Source organism: Struthio camelus, chromosome 8 (assembly GCF_040807025.1).
Source record: "Struthio camelus isolate bStrCam1 chromosome 8, bStrCam1.hap1, whole genome shotgun sequence".
NCBI lineage: Eukaryota > Metazoa > Chordata > Aves > Struthioniformes > Struthionidae > Struthio > Struthio camelus.
In genome coordinates this window covers 5193538-5215786 of record NC_090949.1, presented here as the reverse complement: position 1 = coordinate 5215786, position 22249 = coordinate 5193538, and the positions used below count along the sequence as shown (strand labels likewise).

Genomic DNA, 22249 nt, shown 5'->3' with positions numbered 1-22249 from the left:
GGCTTAGTTTGCTGGTGTACATAAGTGCCCTCAGTCAGACACCAAGGGCTGTAGTAGTGTTTGGTTCCCTTCCCTCCTTACTTGCTCTTTAGGCTCCCCATCGCTTTTCTCATCTGTTGCTCTTGGTATCTACCTCCTTCTGGGACCCATGTGCAGGAGCTGATTGTGGATGCTGAAGACACCTGGATCCGCCTGGAGGGACTTTCCGAGACGACAGAGTACACCGTGCGCTTGCAGGCTGCCCAAAATGCCATGCGGAGTGGCTTCACCTCCACCACCTTCACTACAGGTGAGGACTTGTGCCACCTCCGTTCAGCCAGGTGGACCTGGCTCCACTGCTGGCAGCACAGACCACTGTTACTGACAGGAATGCTCTTGTATTGAGTGGGAAGCAACCCAACTGGTGTCCCTCCTTTGTAGACAGGGTCTGATCTCTCACAACTGTGAAGCAGATGCATTTCCACCAACATCAGTAGAGTCACAGCAAAGTGGAGTCAGCACGACCGCATGACTGTGGTGCCACTGATTTTATGACTGTCTGATTGCAGCATTCCCCCCTCTGCCAATTGCAGAGAAGTCGTTATCCGCTAAGGCAAAGGGGATGGTTTTCTTTATGAATCAAATGGCTGGTATCCACAGTCACCGTAACCCTCCCAGACAGAGCACTTAAGCCTGCAAGAGTGAAGGTTGCACGAAAATGTCATTATTGCCCCATTCTTTGCAACCATTCACATTAGAAACCATGGAAAGCATGGTTTCCTCTTTGAAAAGCCTTGCAAGACCAGGGCACTTAGACAGAGTGCATTTTGTTCAGAGCGGAATGCAATTACATTTCTCCTGGACTTCAAAAGCGCTAAGAAGCCTGAAGATGATGTCCATTCCCCTGCACTGAAGTTCCTCCCCTCTGTGCTCAGAGTTTGATTCAGAACTGCTCTGGACACACTTCTCCATTCCGGTTACATGCAAAGGTCTTTTCACTTGCTTTTAAGAGATAAAAGAAACTATTTATGTCAACATAAAGGAAAAGACTCTTTTCTAATATTTCTATAGATTAGGCTTTCCTCTTGTTCTCACCTCTTATGAGGGCACATAAAGCTAGTACAATTCAGGCAGGTGATGGAAAAATGTGTGCAGTCTTTAAAGCTGCTCTGGAGTCAGGGATGAAATTGCACAGGGCTGGATTCTCAGCTAGGATAAAACACCAGAAACCTACTGATGGCAGGCAAGGCGAGCACTGTTTCCATTAAACAAAAATTTTGGACCTTGACAGCGTTCAAGATGCTATTGCCAGCTGACGCACCATCTGAACACAAGTTTAATTTGCTTCGAAGGTGAAGAAAGACATTAGCAGGAAACCTGTTTCTCCCCATCTACCCCATATATCTCTGAAGCAGAAGCATCCAGGAACAACCAATAGAGCAAAGCAATCCGCAGCCAGGATCCCTCAGCTAGGAAACGGGGTCTCAGATTCAATTAACTCTGACAGCATATTTGGGCACTTTGCAGGCGAACGAGGAGTAGTGTTTGAAGAGGAAAAAAAGCCAGGCTTAATTTAAAATGCTTTGCTTCCTTATGTTCACAGTACACATCCCCCGGTTCTTTCATTCTTTCTGACATATTAATAGTTCTGCCTCTTTGTTTCATGTTTGCATAAGATTCTTGGGGAACTGTATACAGATGGGACAAAAGGAAGAAATAGATACAGTATTTATAATTTATAGTGGTTGGAAATGTCTTTCAAGGTCTACTTGGCTTTTAAAGATATGAATATAAATTAAGAAACAAGTAATCATCTCCGCAGAGCTCAGGGGAGTCTGAAGTGGCAGTCTTTGAAGTAGTTTTCATTGTTTAACACTAGAAAATGCAAACACCGTCTCACTAGACCTTGCATTACAGACCATGGAGACAGGAAAAAAAAAAGGGGGCGGGAGGAGGGCGCTCTTCAATCTTTGGACAAAGTGACAATCATTGAGTCTTCACGTTGCAAGGGTTCAGAAAGTGGCAGGGACTATACCCAAAAGGAAAATAACACGCTGTCTGAACCCTTGCCCTGCCACCGTACCGGGTGTCTCACATTTGTGATGCATGCGCATGGCTTGCTACTCGCACCCTCTGAAGGTGTAATTGCGACCACCCTTATAGGTCGTTATCAGACGTTGCTCAAAACAGCACCCATTTACCCACCATCCAGATGCACCAGCAGTGACAAAAAGATGCAAATCCCCCTCTTGCACTAAATGAGAAAGAAAATGAAGCCAGAGTCAGACTCTCAATATTGCTGAAACACGCTGAGATCTCGTGGCTAAGACTCACCGCAGTCCAGACTCCCAAATGAGAATGTGTCTTCATTAGAAAACAACTGGAACGTGGCTGCAAAGCCCAGGCTACCTGTGTCTAACACATCTCTTGCGTTCAGTGCCACAGGGGCCTAATTCCTGCTCAGCTTGCAGGCGACAATCAGCCCAGCGTAATTCTGCCATCATTTACAAGGACATGGATCAGGAGAATTCCCCTAGAGTCAGTGGAGTCACATCCTTATGTAGAATTAGCGATACTGAGAAGAGAACAGGTTTTGGTACTTCACAGCTGTCCAAATATGCTGATGACAGCTTAAACCCCAGGGTTTCAGAGGCTATGCAAAAGTATTTTCCAAGAAGTGACATTTCTCATCATTCACGGTGATGTTATCATGCACCTTTCCAATAAGGGACACATGAGAGACTAATTAATATATGTGATTAATTAAGAGATTCATTAAAAATGCAACACATATACTTCATTAAATTCTCTGATGCCTTTGACCAAGATTTAAAGTTACCACTGCCTCCCAGAATAGCTCAGGATGCAGAAGTCAAGTTAGACATTTCCTGGATTACATCCAGCTGGGGCTGAGCCTGGCCTCTGCTACACATGGAAAGGGGGTCCCCCTGCCTAAGCTTTGCTTCTTAAATTTTGCAGGTGGTCGTGTCTTTGCTAATCCTCAGGACTGCGCCCAGCACCTGATGAACGGCGACACGCTGAGCGGGGTCTACACCATCTCCATCAACGGTGACCTTGGCCAGAGGGTGCAGGTGTACTGCGACATGACCACAGACGGAGGCGGGTGGATCGTAAGTAGCTGCGCGGAGCTATAATACAAATGAGGCCTTTCCCCTGCACCTTTATTCCCTCCCTGCTGGGATTTAAAAATCATGCCAAGGCGCCTTCCTTGGCAAAGGCAATGCCACTGCTCCGGGGGGGAAGGCGGGAGAGGCAGGATCATGCAGCAACCATTCACCTGCAAGCTGCAACGATTTTACGGCAAGAAGGAGCAACAGGAACCAGGGAGAGTGAAACATCTAGGATACCAGGCATCACTTTACCCTTCCGACTTTGCATCCTGCTGTGGCTGGCCTAGGAGCAGGAGCACAAAAGGAAGAAGGCGTTACCAAACCTTGCGTATTGGCTGCCCTCACAGTCCTCAGTCTCTGTCCTGATCATTTGAGCAACATCTTTCCTGGGGGCACAAGTTGTCCCTAGAGAGGCAGGGTGGCGTTGTGCTCACCCAGACTGGTCTGCAGAGCATGTTGCATCTGCCCATCCTCAGCCCTGGCTCCCGGCTGCTTCCCAGCGTCGCAGCCATGGCCACCCACCACACTTCTTCACTGCCCTCTCCTTGAAAAGCAACACCCCAGGAAACACGGTCCTGTCCATGGCTCATGTAACAGACACTACATCAAACAGCACCATGGCCCCAACTTTATCTCAGAGGCACCGCTGCAGTGGGACCAGCGATGGTTCCTTGATAACCAGTACTCCCTCCTGCAGCAGCATGGTTTTCCTAAACGTTGTCCCCATCAAGGACTAAGCAAACCCCCTCCTGCTTAACTGGAGAGTTATGAGGAAGACGCAGCAGTGAGACGCCTGGCCGCGAGCCCAGCGAAGGCACCAAGCGTGCCCACGGAGAACGAAGGCAGCAGGCTGCCCCATCCTGCCAAACCGCCAGGCAAAGCAAAGCACCACACCAGACAGGATCAGGCTTAGTACTGCACACTTCACTTCCCATGCCACAGGGAACGGCCCACGCTCCAGCACTAACAGTTACACTTGGAGAAATGTCCTTTGATTTATTTGACATTTGCCATGCTTTTGGGGAGCAAAATCTGAGACCGAAGCTGAAATTGATTTATTGTTCTATAAATGAAATTAATGGCTAATAGCTTTCAAAGTGAATGATTCATATTTACTGCCTGCATTAGGAGGGCGTCAGGCGTCAGCTGGACTGGATCTGCACAGGAGCATTTTAGAGGCAAATGCCCGTTTTGCTGTCGAATTGCACAATCACAGCTCGACTTGATTTAGATGGACTGGCAACTTAAGTAAAGAATGCTCGGGTGCTTTGATTTTATTTGTGTCACAAACACTCACTCACATGTACTACACAAAGTTCCAGTAGATGTGTAGTCAAAAGAAAAAAAAAAAACAGGGTCATTCAAAAGCTGATTTCTAGCACAGATTTTTTTAGCCAACAGCTTTACCTCCATCTCACTCTGCTCCAAAGCATCCCTTTGGATATCACACCTGAGGGCTTACAGAAGGAACCGGCTAAATGCAGAATCACATGCTAGAAAACTAGAATCACTGGGTCTGGGGGCAAGCGAAAAGTTTGAAGGCCGATTCCTTGACTCTAGTCCTATTAAAACGCCGATTTGCTGCAGACAGCATTTAACATCTTTTCAGTTTATCCACCTGCGCATTGACTATCCTTAGCCTCACACGGCTGCAATCAACATTCACCGAAAGGGCATTGCAATTTTCTCCCCTGAAAGGCACTATGGGAGGGCAAGGTAGTCTCTTAACTTTGGGTAGTCCAAGGTCTAGCTAGGCCGTCACCCTTCCATTTCTACCCCCTGCAGGTATTCCAGAGGCGGCAGAACGGGCTGACGGATTTCTTTCGGAAGTGGGCAGATTACCGGGTTGGCTTCGGAAACTTGGAGGATGAATTCTGGCTGGGTAACACCTTCACTGTTTTGTCTTTCGCTGGCACTGTCAAAGCCAAGATCTTGGCAAACAGTGACTCACACACCTTACCTCTGCCAGCTTAATTCCCTTCCCTGCCTCGTTCAACTGGAAGCTCAGCTGTCAGCTCCTTGCTTTTTACTGGTCTTCTCTTTGCTCTCTCTCTCCTTCAATACCATTTTTCTTCTGTCGTTCTTTCCCTGCCCTTAGGATTAGAGCAGTCATACATGGATACACAACATAAAAGCGAGTTACAAAGGCCAGCAGGTGCCTAGTTTGTGAAGCAAATATATTATTAGCCTTTCATTCTGACTCTGGTTAAACCTCATGTCAGCAAAATCCCAGCATTTGACTGTTTTATCTAATTCCTTGGACCGTTTCCGTTTGCCTCATGAATGTCCTGTACAACTGAATCACGCCATAGATCCCTCCGAAGAGAGGCCCAAACCGAGAAGGGTGTACGCTGGGGGACTTTGTGGGCCAGAATTCGGCATTTTCCGTGGATAACTAGAGTTTGTACCGGTGGTATCTATGGCTCATAGGCCTCACCTGGCTTCAGTGAGCAAGACAATTGCCCAAAGAAAACAGGAAAAGGGTAACGGGAGACTCAGCGCAGCTCTAAAACGGAGTGATAAAACAGCTCTAAAATGGAGCATAAAAAATGAGAGTGACCAAGGCCAGCTCTGCAGCGTAAACACACTCTGGCTTTTAAGGGAGTTTATCATCCAAAGCCAAAGGCAGATTTGTAACAGGACAAGCACCAGGACTCCACAGCTGATTGCCCCCAGGTGCAGCAGTGAAACAAAGGAGGGACAGAGTTCAGTCTCAGATAGCGCCAGGAGAGAGAAAAACCTAACCAGAAGCGCTGTGGTTCCTCTCCTCACTTTCATTTCCCATAGCTATTTCATTTGCCTAGAGCTTTTTTCAGTTTGCCCGCAGAGCATATCCAGGCACTGGGTCTCACCAGGTGTCTTGCTGCTTGTCTCACCAGGCTTGGACAACATCCACAAGATCACCTCCCAGGGGCGCTACGAGTTGCGAATAGACATGAGAGATGGCCAGGAAGCAGCGTACGCCTACTACGACAAGTTCTCCATCGGTGACTCCAGGAGTCTGTACAAGCTCCGAATAGGAGACTACAACGGCACCTCTGGTACAAACTCAGTGCTAGCCAGCACCTAATGTTTTGTAGGAAGCTCCTGGGACCGGTGGGTCTGACACTGTAAAGGAAATCCCAGCTCAAAGCCGTTTCTTACTCTTCTGGAGCAGCGAGGCACTAACCCATAGCTCTTTCTGCCTTCCCGTAGTTCATCATGTAAACCAGACGGACAAATCCCTTTAAAGACACAGGGGATTTTCCACTGGGGATTAGACATTTAACAAAGTAGCCCTTGCTGTTCCGATAATCAGGTCAATAGTCAGAGGTATCATCTCACCCAACAGTATCCACAGCTCACTCTATTAATGCCATGCTGGAAGGTGGATTTATTACCCTCCCACAGCAATGGAAAATCTGCAATCCTCTGCATAGTTTCATCACAGAGGGGCCAAACGCCAGCCGGTTTTGCAAGGATGCTTGTTAAACCTGACCGCTTGGTTGACACAGCAGCGCTGGGCTTCGCCCATCAGAGAGCTCCCTGAGGACGGCCTCACGCTGAAGCACCCTGGGCTGCAGGACGGCAGAGGGAGGGCACAGACAAGAAAGAGGAGAATGGGTGCAGCTGCAATTACTCTAGCTAGGATAGAAATCTCTAATGGCTGTAAACCTCCGTGGTCCAGACAAAATGTCACTTCTACATCCTTAGCAAAGAACCCTGCATCATATCAGATGTAGAAATTTTCCTATACCTATTCTTGGTATTTGCCACAGGAAAACAAAAGACATGGAACTCCACTGCCCGCCAACACAGCAGTCACGCTCATCTTGCATCTCAGGACACAAGGCACCCAACCTATTGCCAAAAGGCCAGTGACAATGCTTCAGACACAACACCTGCCCCCTCTTCCCCATTCCAACAGTCAGATCAAGAAAATTCTGCTGCGCCTTAAGAACAGAGAAGAAAGGACTTGCCAAGTTGTTCATTGCTGAGACGTTCTCTAGAGAGTCTCTCAGCATCTGTTCACTGACACGACTGTACACAGCTAATATGGGTCCACTTCATATTTTCTTGGGGATCCCAAAGAGCATATTCAGAATGTCTCCTGTGAGCCCATCACTTGACTGTAGTAACGACCATCACATATTTATTGTTTTAAATTCAGGGGAAAGAATGGCATTTCCAGGTGCCTATCCACTAGCATGCCAACTCCTAGCTCCCTGACAAACCCAGAGAAAGAGGCACTACTGATGGCTGTGCTGGTCTCCTACAGTGAACTCTCTGAGTGCAGTCCTGGGCGCAGCTGGTCCGGTAGGGCAGCAGCTCTGTGGTTCTGTAATCCACTTAGGAATCATGGCAGCCAGAAAAAAGAATTTGGTTTCAACTCCAAAAGGCCAGTCTGAATCACTCTTCCAAGCCTTAAGAAAATCAGGTCCAGGGTCTAAACTGTGCAGCTCACATGTGCTTAAAAGGAGTTCAACACACAGTCCGGGAAGAGAAGCAGCCCTGAGCTTTGTAGTAACTCCCCTCCTGCCTCGCACCCCTGAAGGTTCATACATTCACTGCTCTCCTTCTTTCTTTCTTCCTTTCTTTCCTTCTATTTTATAGTTTGAGGGTTTGAGTCAGAGGCAACCGATATTTACAGGAAGCAACAATCTTTCATGTTGGCTCTTCTTTCACCTAAAGGCAGGTTTCTTGTTCCTTAATAAGGAGGGGAGAGTAGGTGAGGCATTTGTGGTGGAATAAGATATCACATGCCCTCCAGAAAGTTCTTCCGCTTATCCAAAGGGGAAAAAAGAAGGCCACGCATCTCGGCTCAAGAGATGAATGCTTGTTTTCCTTTCAGAGAAATAGTTCCAATGGGAGGCCAATGGGAGGGGAGACAGATGGAAAGGTGCTAAGTCACATAGCTCTTATGATCTAGATCCAGGTTTCCAGAAATCAGGCATGCCTAAATCTAGGATTTAATTCCCTTCTGAAGCACTGAAATTTAGATTTGGACCCAGATGGCAGATTGCCACTCTATCTACCAAACCCACGTAGACTCATGGATTTGGTTGAGTCTGTATCGATCCTAAACCAACAGCAGAGGATCTCAGATGAACCAATTGCTAGCAATACCAGTTAGCATTATTCCCACATCATCCCACAGCTGTTTGAGCTGGTGATCGACAGGCTACCAGACTGAATAATGTGTCGTAATTTCCTAGTGAAAAGGCCAGACCGCTTGAGCACCAAGGTGCACAACCCAAGAGCAACCTTGTCCGTCAGTCACCCTTAACGGCACCTCTTTCTGCAGGGGATTCCCTCACCTACCACCAAGGCCGCCCTTTCTCCACCAAGGACAGGGACAACGATGTCGCTGTGACCAACTGCGCCATGTCATACAAAGGGGCCTGGTGGTACAAGAACTGCCACCGGACCAACCTCAATGGCAAGTACGGCGAGTCCCGGCACAGTCAGGTAAGGGCAGAGCTGGGCTGAAATCGTATAGCATTTCTTGTAACGGTGCGACTCACCACCCTGCGTTCTTGGTCCCTTCCCCACTTTCTTGTAGCCTGCCAGACTCCGTTCACTGCATTTTCTTTTAAGAGGCAGAAGTCGTGCCGCCTCCCTCCACAGACGAGAGCAAACATAGGCTGGGGCTGCAGCTGTGGTCAATGCTCTGGAGTCAGGAGCACTTCAGGTGTTATCCCACATCAGGTGAAGGAGGCACCTTTGAGCCATTTGGGTTGATGCTTTGTACCTCATATTGGCTGTCATGTTCATTTACCACTGCAGCTTGTTAAGTCACATTAAAAGTATATATATATATTTATATATCAAATTTGATCAGGAGCCTTTGAGAGGTGGGAATGACCAAACAAGCCAGAGCAGCGTAAGAGTTTCTTGCCCCTAGCGTAACAAATTCTTTTCTTCCTTTTGGCACCTCTGTGGAGTTCAAGCTTGTTTCCTACCTCTCCCACTCTTGTTTCGTATTAGGGTCTTTCTTCACCCTGTACCTTTCTCTCCCTCCTGCCAGGGGATTAACTGGTACCATTGGAAAGGCCACGAGTTCTCCATACCCTTTGTGGAAATGAAGATGCGACCCTACAACCACCGTAACATCTCTGGGAGAAAGCGACGGTCCCTACAGCTCTGAGCCAGCAGGACCCCTCTCCCACCTCCCACCACCTGACCGTTTCTGTCATTTGTTTGTATTTTATAATATGAAAAGGGATACAAAAATACTGCTCCTCTGAGATAGCAACCCGCCCCTCACGAGTCCTGGAGGGAACCGCGGCACAAGTAAAGGCTATGGGAAAGGAAAGACCTCATTGCTTTGCATCAGTCCCAGAGAAAAACCAAATTTCCAGTCTCCCTACCCCAAAACTCTTGCCCTTAACATGAAAAGAAAGACAGAAAGAGACAGACAGATTTTTGATATTTTTTTAAAAGACTTAGAAGTCCCCAGCAAGTCCTGTCAGAAGCATTTCATTTGCCCTACCACCACCATCTCTGCTGTGACATCCCTCCTTCGTTCCCAGAGGGGACCCTGTTCACCAGTGGCCCTGGTTGGGACAGGCCTGGCCACGGTGCAGGGCAGACCCTCTCTTTGGACGGGTCACCTCCCTGCAGCCTAGGACCTGTCAGACTCTCAGACCACATGGCAGAAACCTTCGCCCTCAGGATCTTGATGCAGCTGTTTCCACCCCTACAAGAGTGGCCAGAGACACCAATCCTCTTCCTGCCTCCCTCTCTCCTCTCAGTCGGCAGGTCCTGAGCTTCCCATCACCCCACAAACACCAACTCTTCCAGCAGGTGGGAAGCCCATCTTTCCCTTTGGCCAAAGGCACACAGCCTGGTTATCCCTCTCCCTAAGCGTAGGCACTATATAGGCGCAGACAAAGAGAGGATGGGAACGTAAGGCATCACCTACAGAGTTTTTACTATTGTAGATCTCACCAGGAGGGCACGGAGAACATCTGCACACGCAAACAAATTCTGAGAGCTCACAGTTTATACATTAACCACACCAGCACACAGTCCACCGCAGCTAAAGTCGTCCTCTTGCAGATGGGGTGTAGAGGAGCACGCAGCGTAGGCAAAAAGCTGTTCTACCAGCCAGGAGCGGTTGAAAGCTGCATCGTTCACTCCTCTCCTCTGTGAGCTGAGCTCATCACACTTATGGTGCATGATATTTATCTGGGTTATGTTTAGCTTGAGGGAGTGGAAAGAAGACAAATCACACGACTAGGGAGAAAAAACACTTCCTGCAGTCTATAAGTCTAATTAGGATTCAATCCTTCTGCTATTTTTATATGCCTCCACATTGTCTCCCACAGAGGTAGCTGGTCCCAAACCAAAGAGCGTCAGAGAAAGACCAGCAACCAAAGGAGTTACCAGATGGCTACAGTCCAGCCAGAGGCCAGCAGAGTACATGGCAGTCATCGGCATGGCCCAGGGGCCACGCTCACGGACCTCTGTGCGTGCGGGGGAAATGGTGATGATGCAGTTGAGGGAAGAGAAGTGCAAGCTGAGAAATGCCCATTCCCTTCCTGCTCCTACACCATCCTTCTTTGCTGCGATCGCAAGAGGGACACAAATTCTCAGTGCCTTGGTATCATCACCTCTCTAATGGGAAATCAACTCTTTCCCTTCCTTGAAGGAAGGCCTAGTCCGTTAAGATTTGTACAGCACTTTGAGACCCTGGAAAGAACCGATCAGTTTGCTCTTCCTGTCCTTTACTTCTCCTTTCTTAAAGAAGACAGACCCTTTGGCGAGCTCCCTCTGTGCTCTGTTGTCATTGGCACCACTTCCACTTATCACAAACAAACATCACACTGGATGTAGTCCTCTCTGCTGAGGGCTCTGAACAATGTTGTACATTGTAGTTGGCCTAGTCTAGGAGAAAGGACTTGCCCCCACTTCTGATTCTTATGTGCGAGTACAATGCAGCTCGCATCTGGGTTCACAACCAAGGGAGCATTACAAATGCAAAACACTGCTTTTCAATTTTATCACACTGAAGCTGCTTTGTCTTAAGAAGCATTTCTAGAAGGCAACATAAAGGCATCTTTGCAGTAGCTTATAACTCAGGCCAGTGTCTCTTTCGTAGTCATGCTCCTAGATTTTCTGATGTTGCTCACCACTGCTGTGGAGCTGAGGGACATTAAGCAGGAAACGCTGCCTCCTTATCCATGCCATGTCCTGGCACACAAAAATGTAGCTAACCCAGAGGCCAGGATTAGATACGGGGTCAAACCCTTCGAGTGGTCAGCTTACAAGCTGACACGGACGGTCTGACCTGACAGTCTGACCTGCAGGAAGGATGCTGTAGCTCAATGGCAGCACCTCACATATGAGAGAGGCATCTCTTCTGACATCCCATCGGTGTCAAATCAGGCACCAAGCAAGTCATCTGCTTGAGGAATGGGTCAAAGAGGATGAAGAAGATGGGATCTCTCATAGGATAAGGCCAGTGTCACAGAGGGTAGCATCTCACGCTTGCTGAGCAGCCTGCCTCATTTTAGGCCCCAAAAGCCAATAGGAAGCAACAGGCAGAACTGATCAAAACCTAAGGAGCCTCCTCGTAGATCTGCACCGTAACATTTTCCCAATACGACCACGAGCTTATAGGTAAGAATTGTGCTAACAAAAGTACTGTAGTCCAGAGGTTATAACTAGGACCAGAGACTGACAGTGGATGGTATTTATTTCCTGTTTTAGAAAGTGGTTCAGCATGGGTGAGCAATGTGGTTTGCTTATCTACCCAGTGGAAATATGGGAACTCAGCATTGACTGTCAAGCATAGAGCAAGAAACCCCTCTCTCGTTTCCTAAGTACAAAACAAACAGAAAAATCAAAAAATGTGCTCGACCAAATCACAACCTCAAATATCCATATCAGAACCCAGAAGGAGCTTTCTTTCAGCCTTGCTTTTCCAGGAGGTTCAAAAGAAGATCTTCAAAAAAGGCTGATTATTCTCTAAACAGGTTTCCTGTCATATGTTCCTCCCTCCCTGCTGACGTCTCTCATCCCTTTTATAAGTCGTGTAGCTGGGATGAGAGGGCCAGCTGCCAGAACTCCATCATTGAGGCAGAAAGACACACTTGGAGATAAAAATCTGACCTTCCAGTCTTATTATAGGCTGAGACAGGTCCTTTCAGATGAACAAACAGGGAAGTCACTAGCAAGAAGCCCCAGCTCCTTCCTGATTCTTCTTCCAGTTCTCCTTGCTCTGCTTCCTGCCATAAGTGTCCAGCATCACCTTCCTGAGGAGTCAGGGGCCACCTTTACCTGGACAACACTGTCACTGCGTCCCTGATCTCACACCGAGAGCACCAGGGTGTTGCATTCGTTACCTCGGTGAAAGGCAGTTTCTAAAACGCTTTAAGGGAAGATGTCTGCACGTTGTGGTTTTGTTCTCATGGTGATAATCTAAGCAAAGCCTAGGTAAACAATTAGCAATGACAACCTAGTCATTTTGGTCACTGCGTCTCATTCACCTGGCCCATAAACAAGATGAAATTTTTCAGAAATTTATTTTTCAGCATTGGCTGATGACATTTTTTTTTTTTTGACAAAGCTCCTGCCGCTGATTTCAAGCATGTTTGTGCTTACTAATGATGCTGCAGAGTGGCCAAGTGATTAAATACAGTCCCTTTGTACACTCCATCACTGGTTGGGCAAGCCCTTTTTCTGAGCAAATTCCCCAGCCAGAACAAACTTGTCTTTGGCCCTCATTAGCTTAGCTGTGAAATGGAATGAAAGCTTGGCAAGAGGCCAGAAAGTCACCGGACACAAACCTGGACCCTGCACCATGTCCATCTCCAGAGACCTTAGCTCCTGCACTCGAATCATCCCTGAACTCCCTGGTGGCTCTTCTGCCCGTCCAGCTTGCAAGGCCAGGCCCCCAGGTTGGACCGAGGCCCAAAAACGAACCAGAAGCCACCACCCAAACCGCACTGCCGCGCGCAAGATGTCAAATCCCATAGCGCCATCAGGGAGCAGCGCACCCGGTCTTTCCCCCAGCAGAGCACGGCAGGTGCCCTGGACCCCCGTGGCCTTCAAAGCCACCTCTGCTTTCTAACTCAAAGCCCTGCTTGTCCCTGAGGATGGGAGACCTTCCCGCTTTAGCGACCAAAGGAGATGAAGAGGAAGAACGGCGGCGACAAAGTCCCTTGGACAGAGTCCGACATGCTAAAGCAGAAATCAGTGCAATCAAATTGGGGGAGGGGGGGAGAGTAAAATTAAATACCCGCATAAATAAATAAAATAAATAGTATAAAATAAATAATATATTAAACAACCCTCCCTACCCTGTAATGAAAAACGTAGCTTGGAGAATGGGATCGACGCTTGTTAACCAGTGTTAACTAGTATTTTTAGTCCTGACCGCTCTTAGGCTATGTATAGTTCCTTTTTTTAATGCATTTTCTATACATTAATAAAAGAATCCGAAGGAGCGCCCGGTGTGCCTGGTCCCTGCCGCAGCGGGGACGAGCCGGTCCCCGCCGCCGCGCCGTCCCCCCGCTTCCGGAAACGCAATATATTCCCTCTGCGTTAATGCCCGAGGTGCAGGTGGGCCAGAAATATGTATATATATATAAGGAAACGGACCATAAGCAGAGAAGCTGCCGTTACCCGAAGGACCAGGCGAACGATGCTGGCCCTTCGGCACGGGGTTGGGGCCGGTGGGAAGTGCAACAAAACCAAGGAAAGTGATTTAGCAAGGGCCGTGACGAGGACAGATTTCAGGGAAGGTGGAAAGTCGTCGTCAGCCTTTGAATGCAGAGGCCTGGTTTAGCCCGCCCCGTCTTCGGTTTTAATATTTGACGGGCAGCCAAAATGAGAAAGCCTGAAAGAAGATCTTGGGCCAGACAGCGGCAATGTTTTCTAAATTTGATTTCGCGGAGACAAAATAGGGGAAATGTGCTTTGCGGTCGTTGAGAAACTTCTCTTTCTTGCTCCAGTTTGGAAGAAAAGAAACTGGAGCGTGTCGGGGTTCCCCCTTGCCTCGGGCACGTCTCCGAGACGAGCCGGCCCCCCACGGCGACGGCGGCACGGCGGGGGGGGGGGAACCCAAAGCCCCAAACCTTGCAAGAGCCGGCACCGACCCCTTCCCTCCCGGCGCGGAAAAGCTCGCGCTCGCGCTCCGGCGTTGGCGCGACACGCCGCCCCCCGAGCTCCCCGACCCGCCTGCCCCCTTCGCCCCTGAGGATTTCGTCAACAGCCCCGTTACCAAAGCCCCAAACGTCGGCGCCTGTTTTTCGGGCCCAGGGTGCCCAAGAAGAAGCACGGCCCCGGCGCCTCCGCTCCTCCACGCCGCCCGGCTCGATTTGCATCGCGCTGGCCGCTTCCGGCCGCCCCAGCTGCAGCCTGCCCCGGGCCGGGGGGGGGGGGGGGGGAGCCCCCGCCTGCGAACGCCCCCGACAAGGGCGACGACTCGGAAACCCCAAGGTCAAACAGTCAAAGGTCGGGGAGCGAGCGAGGAGCCCGAGCGATGACGATCGCCCCGCCAAGGCTGGCGCGGCCCGTCCTGCCTCTCCAGCCTCGCGCCCCGAGCCGGGATGCCTCGCGCTCCTCTTGAAGCACATAGGTTATTTGGATAGCGACCGGCTCCGGCGCTTTATTTTTAGCGTTGGCGCGGCCGGCTTCTTTCGCAGCGCCGCGGGGGAAAAACGCGAGGAATGCTTCCCCGGCGGCGGCGGCGGTTTCCCTTGCTCGCTTTCGGCTCGGCACCGACGCCAGCCAGCCAGCGGCCACGGAAAAACCAGCCCGCGGCGCCCAGGCCTGGGGTTGAGCCGTGCCCGAGGCGCCGCGTCCTCAGCAAACGGGTCAAACCGGCCCCTAAAGCAGCTGCTTCTGATGTTCCCGGCTGCAGGCGCAGCTGGTTGAGCAGCGTGACCCGCTTCCCCTGCCCCGGCCCAGCCCTCAGAGCAGGTCTCCGCGGCACCGTCCCCGTTTTTTTGGAGCCGTCACGCTGCCCTGCTTCGGCCCTGATGCGGCCTCCGCAACGGCCTTCCGGAGGCGGCAGGGCAGGAGCAAACGGGGCCGCCGGCGACCCTGCCCGCTGCCGCAGGCCTGGCTCCAGCCCGGCTCCCTCCCAGCGCAGCGGGCATAACGTGAGGGCCGTTTCCAGCCCGCCTCCCGCTGGGGGAACCAAAAATAAAATAAAATTAATTAATTAAAAAAAATAATAATGAAACAACAACAACAAAAAAAGGGGCGTTATCTCGAGCCGGCGTGATTCATCGCCTTCTGAGTCAGAGCTTCCTCTCACCCATTAAAGCTGTTTTTTAAAAAAAAAAATATATATATATATATATATATATATATAAAACAAACGGCGTTTCGCGGAGCGGCCCCGGGGGCAGCGGCGCCGCCCCCGCTTTGCAGCAGCGCCGGGCCGGGCCGGGCCGGGGCGGGACGGGCAGCGCCGCCGCCGCCTCCTCCCCTGCCCGCGGCGGCGGGAGGCGGCGCGGCGGGAGGCGGCGGGGTCCCGGCCCGGCCCGGGTCCGCCCCGTCTCCGCTGGCCACTTGCCCCGGGGCGCCGCAGAGGAGCGGCCGCGGCGCCGGCCCGCAGGTAGGTCCGTCTGCTCCTGGGGGCGGCCCGGCCCGGCCCGGGCGCGGCGCAGCGCTGATGGCGGGGCCCCTTTCGCCTTCCCCCCTCGGCCCTGGCCGGCGCCGTCGGAGGGGCAGCGGCAGCGGCGCAGCCTCCCGGCATCTGCTGCCGGCGCCGCCCGCGCTCGCAAGCCGAAAAAACAGCGCAGCCGGGCGCCCTCGGCCCATCCTGCTGTGCGGCAGGATGAAGCTTCTCCAAAAACCAAAAAATATGTATCTACCTCTATGTATGTATATATAGTTTTTCCGTCATTTCTTTTACGGCCCTCCCGAGTTGCAACGCCCCGGGGCGGGCTGCAGGCGGTCTCGGAGCGGGGTCCGGGCAGCGGTCGCGCAGCTTCAGCTTGCAAAATAGTTTCACTTTAACCCTGGTTGTTAGCCGGCAGCCGCATCAGTAGTTTTCCAGCTCGCTCCCTTTCGGGGATGGAAGCGTCTGCGCGCAGCTTCCGCCTGGAGAGTCTCCTCGCCGTGGGAACGAGAAGGAGCTTTAGGGTGGTGGGTGTTGGTGCTTGTTTCTTCTTCTTTTCTTTTCTTTTTCTTTTTTTAACATTTGAGAAAAGTTTCGTGAACCTGCTGTGGGGTTCGGGAAGAACGATAGCAAAACTGCTGTTACTCGCCGTTTCCGAAGCAGTAGCGTGCAACCACAGCTAAGGGAACTGCTCGCGCTCGCTTTAGCGTCGAATTTCATCCAGGTTTCCTTTAAGTCTGCAGGTGCAAACAGGAAAATAGATGTCGTTAGTGTGTGTGCGCGCTTAGCCGTGCCTGTGCTGGCTGTATCAAAGGGCCGCGTCGCGGGCTGCGCGAGAGAAGTTTGCTTATCCTAGCGTGACCCAGAGCTGTTACTGCCAGCGGAGGCCGGGGGGGGGGGGGGCATCAGGCCGGTACAGGGCCGCTAATGGAGGAAAAAGAGCCAGGTCCGGTACCGGCATCCCCGCTTTGCCCCCCCGGATCAGCAGTTGGCGTGAAGTCAGTCCCAGAAGTTAGGTCTGCTCGGCGTTAAGGAAAGGCACGGCGGACGGGCGTCCCGGGGGCCGCCGCGTGGCCCCCCGCCGCGAGGGGTCACCGAGCGCCGGCGGTTTGCAGCTTACTGGGTTCCCCCCGCCGCGCGCGGGGACCTCCAGCCTCCGCAGAAGGGGCGCGAGGGCTCCTGGCTCTCCTCTCGGCGAGGCCCTGCTCGCGAGGCAGGTCCACCCGAGGCCCGTCCTAAGGTAAAACTTCCAGCCGACGCCAGAGGAGCCGGTCGAGCTTCGGGAAGCTGGAGCGCGCTTCGCGGAGATGTAAGCGCAGCCCCCCGGCAGCTGATCCTGCAAGGACCAGCTTGCAAAAACGGGGCTCCCGGCTCTCGCTCTGCCGCCGCTCGCGACGGCGGCGCGAGCAAAGGCAGCCTCGGAGCCAGCGGCGGGCGGCCTCGGGCGACCCCTCTGCCGCCGGCGCTGCTCCTTCCAGGGGCACCATTTTTTCTGCTTTCCTCCCTTTTTTCCCCCCCCCACCCTTAACTGAGCCACCCCTTTATGCAGCGCGCAGGGCATCGCTTCACCCGCGAAACAAAAGGCGATGCACCCGTGCACCAGAAAGGAAAAAAAAGCACTCGGGGGGGGGGGAACCGGCTGCTGGACGGCGGCTCCCCGGCTGCGACTCCGGCAGAGCGGCCTCGGCGGGGGCCGCCGGGCGCCCCGCCATGCCCGGGCGAGGGCAAGGCTCTGCTTTCGAGGGGGAGCGTTTCAGGAGGCTCCGGCTGTGGTTGCCTTGTTTGGGTGTTTTGTTTTGTTTTTTTTCCCCCCCTTCCTTCTCTGCAAACAATTAATTACCAGTGGAGAAGGAAGTCTCAGCCCTCTTTCCCTCCTTAGGAGTTTCGAGGCAATAAATATAAAGCATCTCAGCGCAGGAATTAAAATTATACATCCTGTTTTGTCTGAAATTAAGGGGTTTGGTTGGGTTGTGTTTCTTTTTTGGAGCGAAGCGGCTCATAGGAGTCCAGCGTTGCCGCTTGCGTAATGAGCTGTCAGGATATTTATGGAGAAAAGGGCAACCTTGCTTGCTTGCTTGGCCAAGGAAAAGCTGCGCCGTTTAGTCGTGGTGCGGTTTAACCTTTGCTAGACCTGGGCTGTAAAAAAAAAAAAAAAAAAAAGGATGGAAAAAAAGAGGATGGAAGTTGGGTCGCTGGGGGCAGTTTGAAGACGCGACTCCGGCCCCCTGAGCCCTTGCAGAGCGCGGTGCGGCCAGGGCCAGCGCGGGTCTTGCGGACAGAAACCTAACCTAGCAGCATCCCGTCTGTTTTTCACGGGGCGGGCGGGCGATAAAACCCTTTAAATAGGACCCGCGGGCTCGCGAAGCCCCTACCCCGAGGCGCTCGGCTGCTCTGGGGCTCCCGGCAGGCGGCTAGCAGAGACGGGGGCCAGCGACGGCTGGCCAGCCGAAAGGGATGTCCTCCCCCGGAGAGCTGCCCCGCGCCCGCCCGCCCGCCCGCCGGCACCTCTCCTTCCCCAAGGTGGAGGAAAAACTTATGTCATGCCACAGAAATGCTCCCCGGCCCTACCCGCCGCCTGGAGCCGGGCCCAGGTGAGTCACGGAGGCCCACGCGTCCGTCCGTCCGTCCGTCCGTCGCAGCCGGGGAGCCCCTGCTTCCCCGCGCTGCCCACCCGGGACGGGGATTTCTGGCTGCTCAGCCCTCCAAAGCAGCGGCCGGGAAAGCGGGCGCAAGGGGCCCGCGGCGGCGAGCGGGGCTCGGCCGTCGGCTCGGCCCCGCGCAGCCGGATCCCGCCCAGGCTTTGGCTGTGCTGGCAGCTCCCCGGGCGCAGCCACCTGATCTGTGTAATTTCCTCTCTCTGCAGGCACCGTCCAAATTCGTTTCTGGAGCCCGTTAGCCGTTTACAGGAGCTGATCGTATCCCGAAGGGGCCCTAAAGCGGAGGGAGCGTGCCAGGCGCAGGGAGCAGCGCAGGCAGCCCGCCAGGGAGCCGACATGGAGCAGAAGATCAGCTCTTTCTTTAATTCCATCTTGGACCTCATCCGTACCAAGCACGAGGAAGGCGTCTTCAACACCGTCTGCCTGGCTGTGCTGATGGGCCTGCCCTTCGTTGTCCTCATTGCGTTCGTTTTCATCTGCTGCCACTGCTGCTTCTGTAGCCGGAGGAGAAAAAGCAGCAAGAAAGGTGGCCCCAGCAGCAACGGGCAGCTCCACGCCGAGAAGAACAAGAAGAAAAAGAAGAAGAAGGACGAAGAGGACCTGTGGATCTCGGCTCAGCCCAAGCTGCTCTTGCTGGACAAGAGGCCGTCGTTCCCAATATAGCAGACAGGAGGGTGGCAGGTCTTCCCGGCAGAGACCCCACCAGGCCGTTCAGCTATGTGCTATGAGGGGCAAGGAGATGCCACAGCTGCTGCCCCTTTTAATAGCGACTTTCAAAAGAGGATGAACTCTAAAGCCAACCAGAGCGTTGAAGGCACTTGTTGAAGGCAAGGCAGTTGGGCACATGTTTATGCAAGCTTCTTTTCCCCCACCACGACAGCGTGCCCAAGGGCAGAAACCTAGGCGAAAGGACACGCGCGCACGTGGCCACACGCACTGCTGAGCACGCGACAGTGACCTGCCGCCGGGCCATACGTACCCTCACCTAGAGACGCGCCCCCCCCCGCCACAAGCACAACGCGCTCGCATCGAGCTGGCGCTCAGCGCTGACTCGCCGTGAGCCTGTCCGTTTGCGGTCGTGCGTGTGAGCACGTCCGCTGTAGCGCAGACCGCGTGCACTTGAGGACCGAGCCGTCCGTGCGCTGCCTCCACGCAAACGCGGGCACCTGCAGGCAAAGCGAGCGCGCGCACTCCTCATTCGCCTTGCTGTGCCACAGAGACGGCCCGACTCGCCTGCCTAAGCTCCATCCAAATCCAGCCCGGCTTGGAGACGCAGAGAAAGCCGAGTGCAGAATTACATCACAGCTCAAAGTTGTCCCGTCTCCCCCAGCCCAAAGGCAATAAGAGCTTCTGAAGACAGAGGCACCTCCAACACCTATCTCAACCTTAGCAACCTCAAGTTACCATCTCAAGGCAGCCAAGCAGGACGTGCTGCCACCCCCGACTAGGGTCGGGAAGGAGAGACAAGGCTGCGAGACCAGCCCCTTTGCACCAGCACTGAAAATCTCCTCGAAAGACTGTTTTAAACAGATTTGCCTTTAAATAGCCCACGATGCTGCAGCGAACACTGCATCGCCTCTACGCTACTGCAAGAGCGGAAACGCAAGCTGAGGCCGTGTAAACGCTTAGCGACGGGCATTAGAGTTATTTATTGAATGACTACTAAAGAAGGGTAGGACCAAAGGCCCCTGTGACGCAGGGCTAGGAACTGATTCAATATTACGGCAGCGGGCCCACCTTGCCCACGCACGCAGCCATGCCCTCCCCTTGCAGCCCTTGTGCCACGGACACGTCGCGACCCCGCGCCCAGCTGCCTCCTCCATCCTCATCTTCCTCCGACCTGCGACAGCTCAGCGCAGCCCAGCAGCTCTCGCCCTTACTGGTTCGGGCTCTCTGCTCCTCCAGCACCTGCAGCCCACCTCCCGAGGAGCCGGCGTCTCCTCTGCCCCCGCTCTCCAAGCCCAGCCCCTGCCAGCAAGGGGTACGAGCAGAAGCTGCGTCACGTCTGCTTTTTGCACCGCGTCCGTGCGCTAGATGCTTTCCTCCCGCTCGCTGCCGCTTTTCAAGCTGCTGAAGCGGACTGAAGACGCCAGCCAGACATCTCGGGGACCAGAAGCCAGACCCACGCGGACGAGCTTGGAGGGAGCCTGCCAGACGCACCCGCCTCCAGCCCGGGAGAGGGCAGTGCCGCCGCCGGGAGCTGCCGTCCTCCGCTTCCCGGGGCGGACCCCGGCGCAGCAGGCAGCCAGGGAAAGCTGTCTTTTCGAAGCCGTCGCTCTTGCCCTATGGTCCCAGTGCAGCCTGTTTTGTCCGACTCTGACCGGCTGGCGATGTCAACATCGCACCGCAGGGTTTGGCCTCCACTTGGCTGGGTTGAGCAGTCTGGCCTCAAGGCTGCTACCATCACACAGGCCTTTAAATTGACCCCATATGTGCCTTATTTTCCAATCCACTTTGTTACCATTGAAAGAACAGTGACTCCTTTCTCCTCCACAACAGGAAGCAACATGTAGCTGAGAACATTAGCGTTTTGCCACACCTAGCCCTAGAGAGAAACATAGCTCTGGTCTCCATCCCAAACCGTTGGACCAACCAGGATCTTGGAGAACCCGTGCCACACTGAGCTTATTCGCTCCTCCATCCCACGTGCGGGTGCCTTTCGGCAGCCCTCCTGCCCCCGCAGCTCCCCAGGTGGGCAAAGCAACCGCCCCCAGCTCCCCCCAGGCAGCAGAGCTGCCCGCGCAGGTGCTGCTGCAATCCAGAGGCTGCAGAAACCCCAGAGAAAGGGTGTTGCTACGCGGAGGAATGAAAAAAAAAAAAAAAAAAAAGCAGAGCTAAGGCAAAGGAGACAGGAGGCCAGAGGCTTACCAAGCAAGCAGGGCTGGGGAGGCAGCCAGCCAGCGCCGGGAGAGCACGGCGTACCTGGTGCGCAGCTGCCTGCAAAAGGGTCCTGCTCCGAAAGCCTTAGCGAGTACGGTTTGGGCTGAGGGCAACCAGTTCCTACGAGAACCAGAGAAACATCAGGGAAATGTCTACGTCCCCCTAGCAAACATCACTGCTGATTCAGGCATCGCAGCATTCAAATCCAGGTCAGAATTTCAAGAGCCAAATCCACCTCTGTAGCGAGCTGAACTGGGCAGGAAGGGAGCAGGGAAGGCAACAGCCCAACCCGCATCTACCCGACCTCCGCTGGGCTGTGGCCCGTCAAAGCCTCTGCACCCCAGAAAGCACAGGGAGCCCATTTGCTTGAGGGCTGCTTTTTTTTAAAAAAAAAAAAAAAAAAAAAAACTAAGCCATGGACTGAATCAGCTGAGACAAAAGCAAAAGACCAGCAACAACCTGAGGGGCACCGGAGCCCATCACCCGCGGGCTGGGCAGCAGGGACCCTGCAGCACCCACACGAACAAGGAGGAAAGACGAGCATGGTACAGAAACACCACCGCGCGGGTCCCAGCTCCTCCGGCACCTCCGCGCTGCCTCCCCGCAGCTGCATTTCAGTGTCAGCCTTCTATTTTCCCAAACAGTTCATGCAACAGGGGAAGGGAAAAAAAATTTTTTGCAATTTTTTTTTTTAAATAAAAAAAATAAATGACTAAAACTACAAAAAAAAAATCCATGTTCTCTAGTTCTCACTCATGTTTATTTTCATAGGGAAATGTTTCTTGTAGCTGTGTTCTGGCCCTAGATGAGACGCTCGGAGAGCTCAGTGGGCAGAAAAGCTGTGCAGTCGCTCTCTGCAGCCAGCTGCACAGCTCACAGACATTGTCTTAAAGAGACAGTTTAGTTTAATCAAGTTTAATAGCCTTGCCTTATTAATGAGCACTGCCGAGCTCCCCTCCCCCAGGGGAAAAAAAAAAAAAAGTAGCGGGAAGAAGAAAAGCAGTGCTTCTGCTCTGCAGGAGGCAGGCTGCACAGAGGGCTTT

The 22249-nt window shown here is 53.0% G+C and overlaps 2 protein-coding genes and 1 long non-coding RNA gene across 7 annotated transcripts in view; 2 read left to right on the top strand and 1 right to left on the bottom strand.

Moving 5' to 3' along the window:
* The window catches only part of TNR (tenascin R), an 86311-nt gene extending 72768 nt beyond the window's left edge, over nt 1-13543 (top strand). For all 4 annotated transcript variants that reach the window (XM_068951868.1, XM_068951871.1, XM_068951870.1 and 1 more), the window contains exons 17-22: nt 157-289; nt 2959-3110; nt 4896-4992; nt 5990-6151; nt 8395-8558; nt 9118-13543. In XM_068951868.1, coding sequence (XP_068807969.1) covers nt 157-289; nt 2959-3110; nt 4896-4992; nt 5990-6151; nt 8395-8558; nt 9118-9237 — 828 coding nt within the window. In that variant the 3' untranslated portion in view covers nt 9238-13543. The remainder of the gene's footprint in view (nt 1-156; nt 290-2958; nt 3111-4895; nt 4993-5989; nt 6152-8394; nt 8559-9117) is intronic.
* Nucleotides 1-16195, bottom strand: part of LOC138067966 (uncharacterized) — a 47271-nt gene extending 31076 nt beyond the window's left edge. The window contains exon 1 of the long non-coding RNA XR_011142423.1: nt 15923-16195. This is a non-coding gene — a long non-coding RNA (uncharacterized lncRNA). The remainder of the gene's footprint in view (nt 1-15922) is intronic.
* KIAA0040 (KIAA0040 ortholog) lies at nt 15552-21929 on the top strand. Of its 2 annotated transcripts, none has more exons than XM_068951874.1 (2): nt 15552-15663; nt 18533-21929. In XM_068951874.1, exon 2 carries the CDS (start codon nt 18663-18665, stop codon nt 18987-18989), a length of 327 nt encoding a protein of 108 aa, XP_068807975.1. In that variant the 5' UTR covers nt 15552-15663; nt 18533-18662; the 3' UTR covers nt 18990-21929. The 2 variants fall into 2 exon arrangements, with proteins under 2 accessions (XP_068807975.1, XP_068807974.1); XM_068951873.1 differs by lacking the exon at nt 15552-15663 and adding an exon at nt 17299-18260.
* The last annotated feature ends 320 nt before the right edge of the window (nt 21930-22249 follow it).

Bases quoted from the DNA above. Each gene is read 5' to 3' on its own strand.
- KIAA0040 (XM_068951873.1), top strand. From the start codon at position 18,124: ATGTCCTCCCCCGGAGAGCTGCCCCGCGCCCGCCCGCCCGCCCGCCGG. The intron at 18,261-18,532 runs GTGAGTCACGGA...CTCTCTCTGCAG, and splicing joins CCGCCTGGAGCCGGGCCCAG to GCACCGTCCAAATTCGTTTC.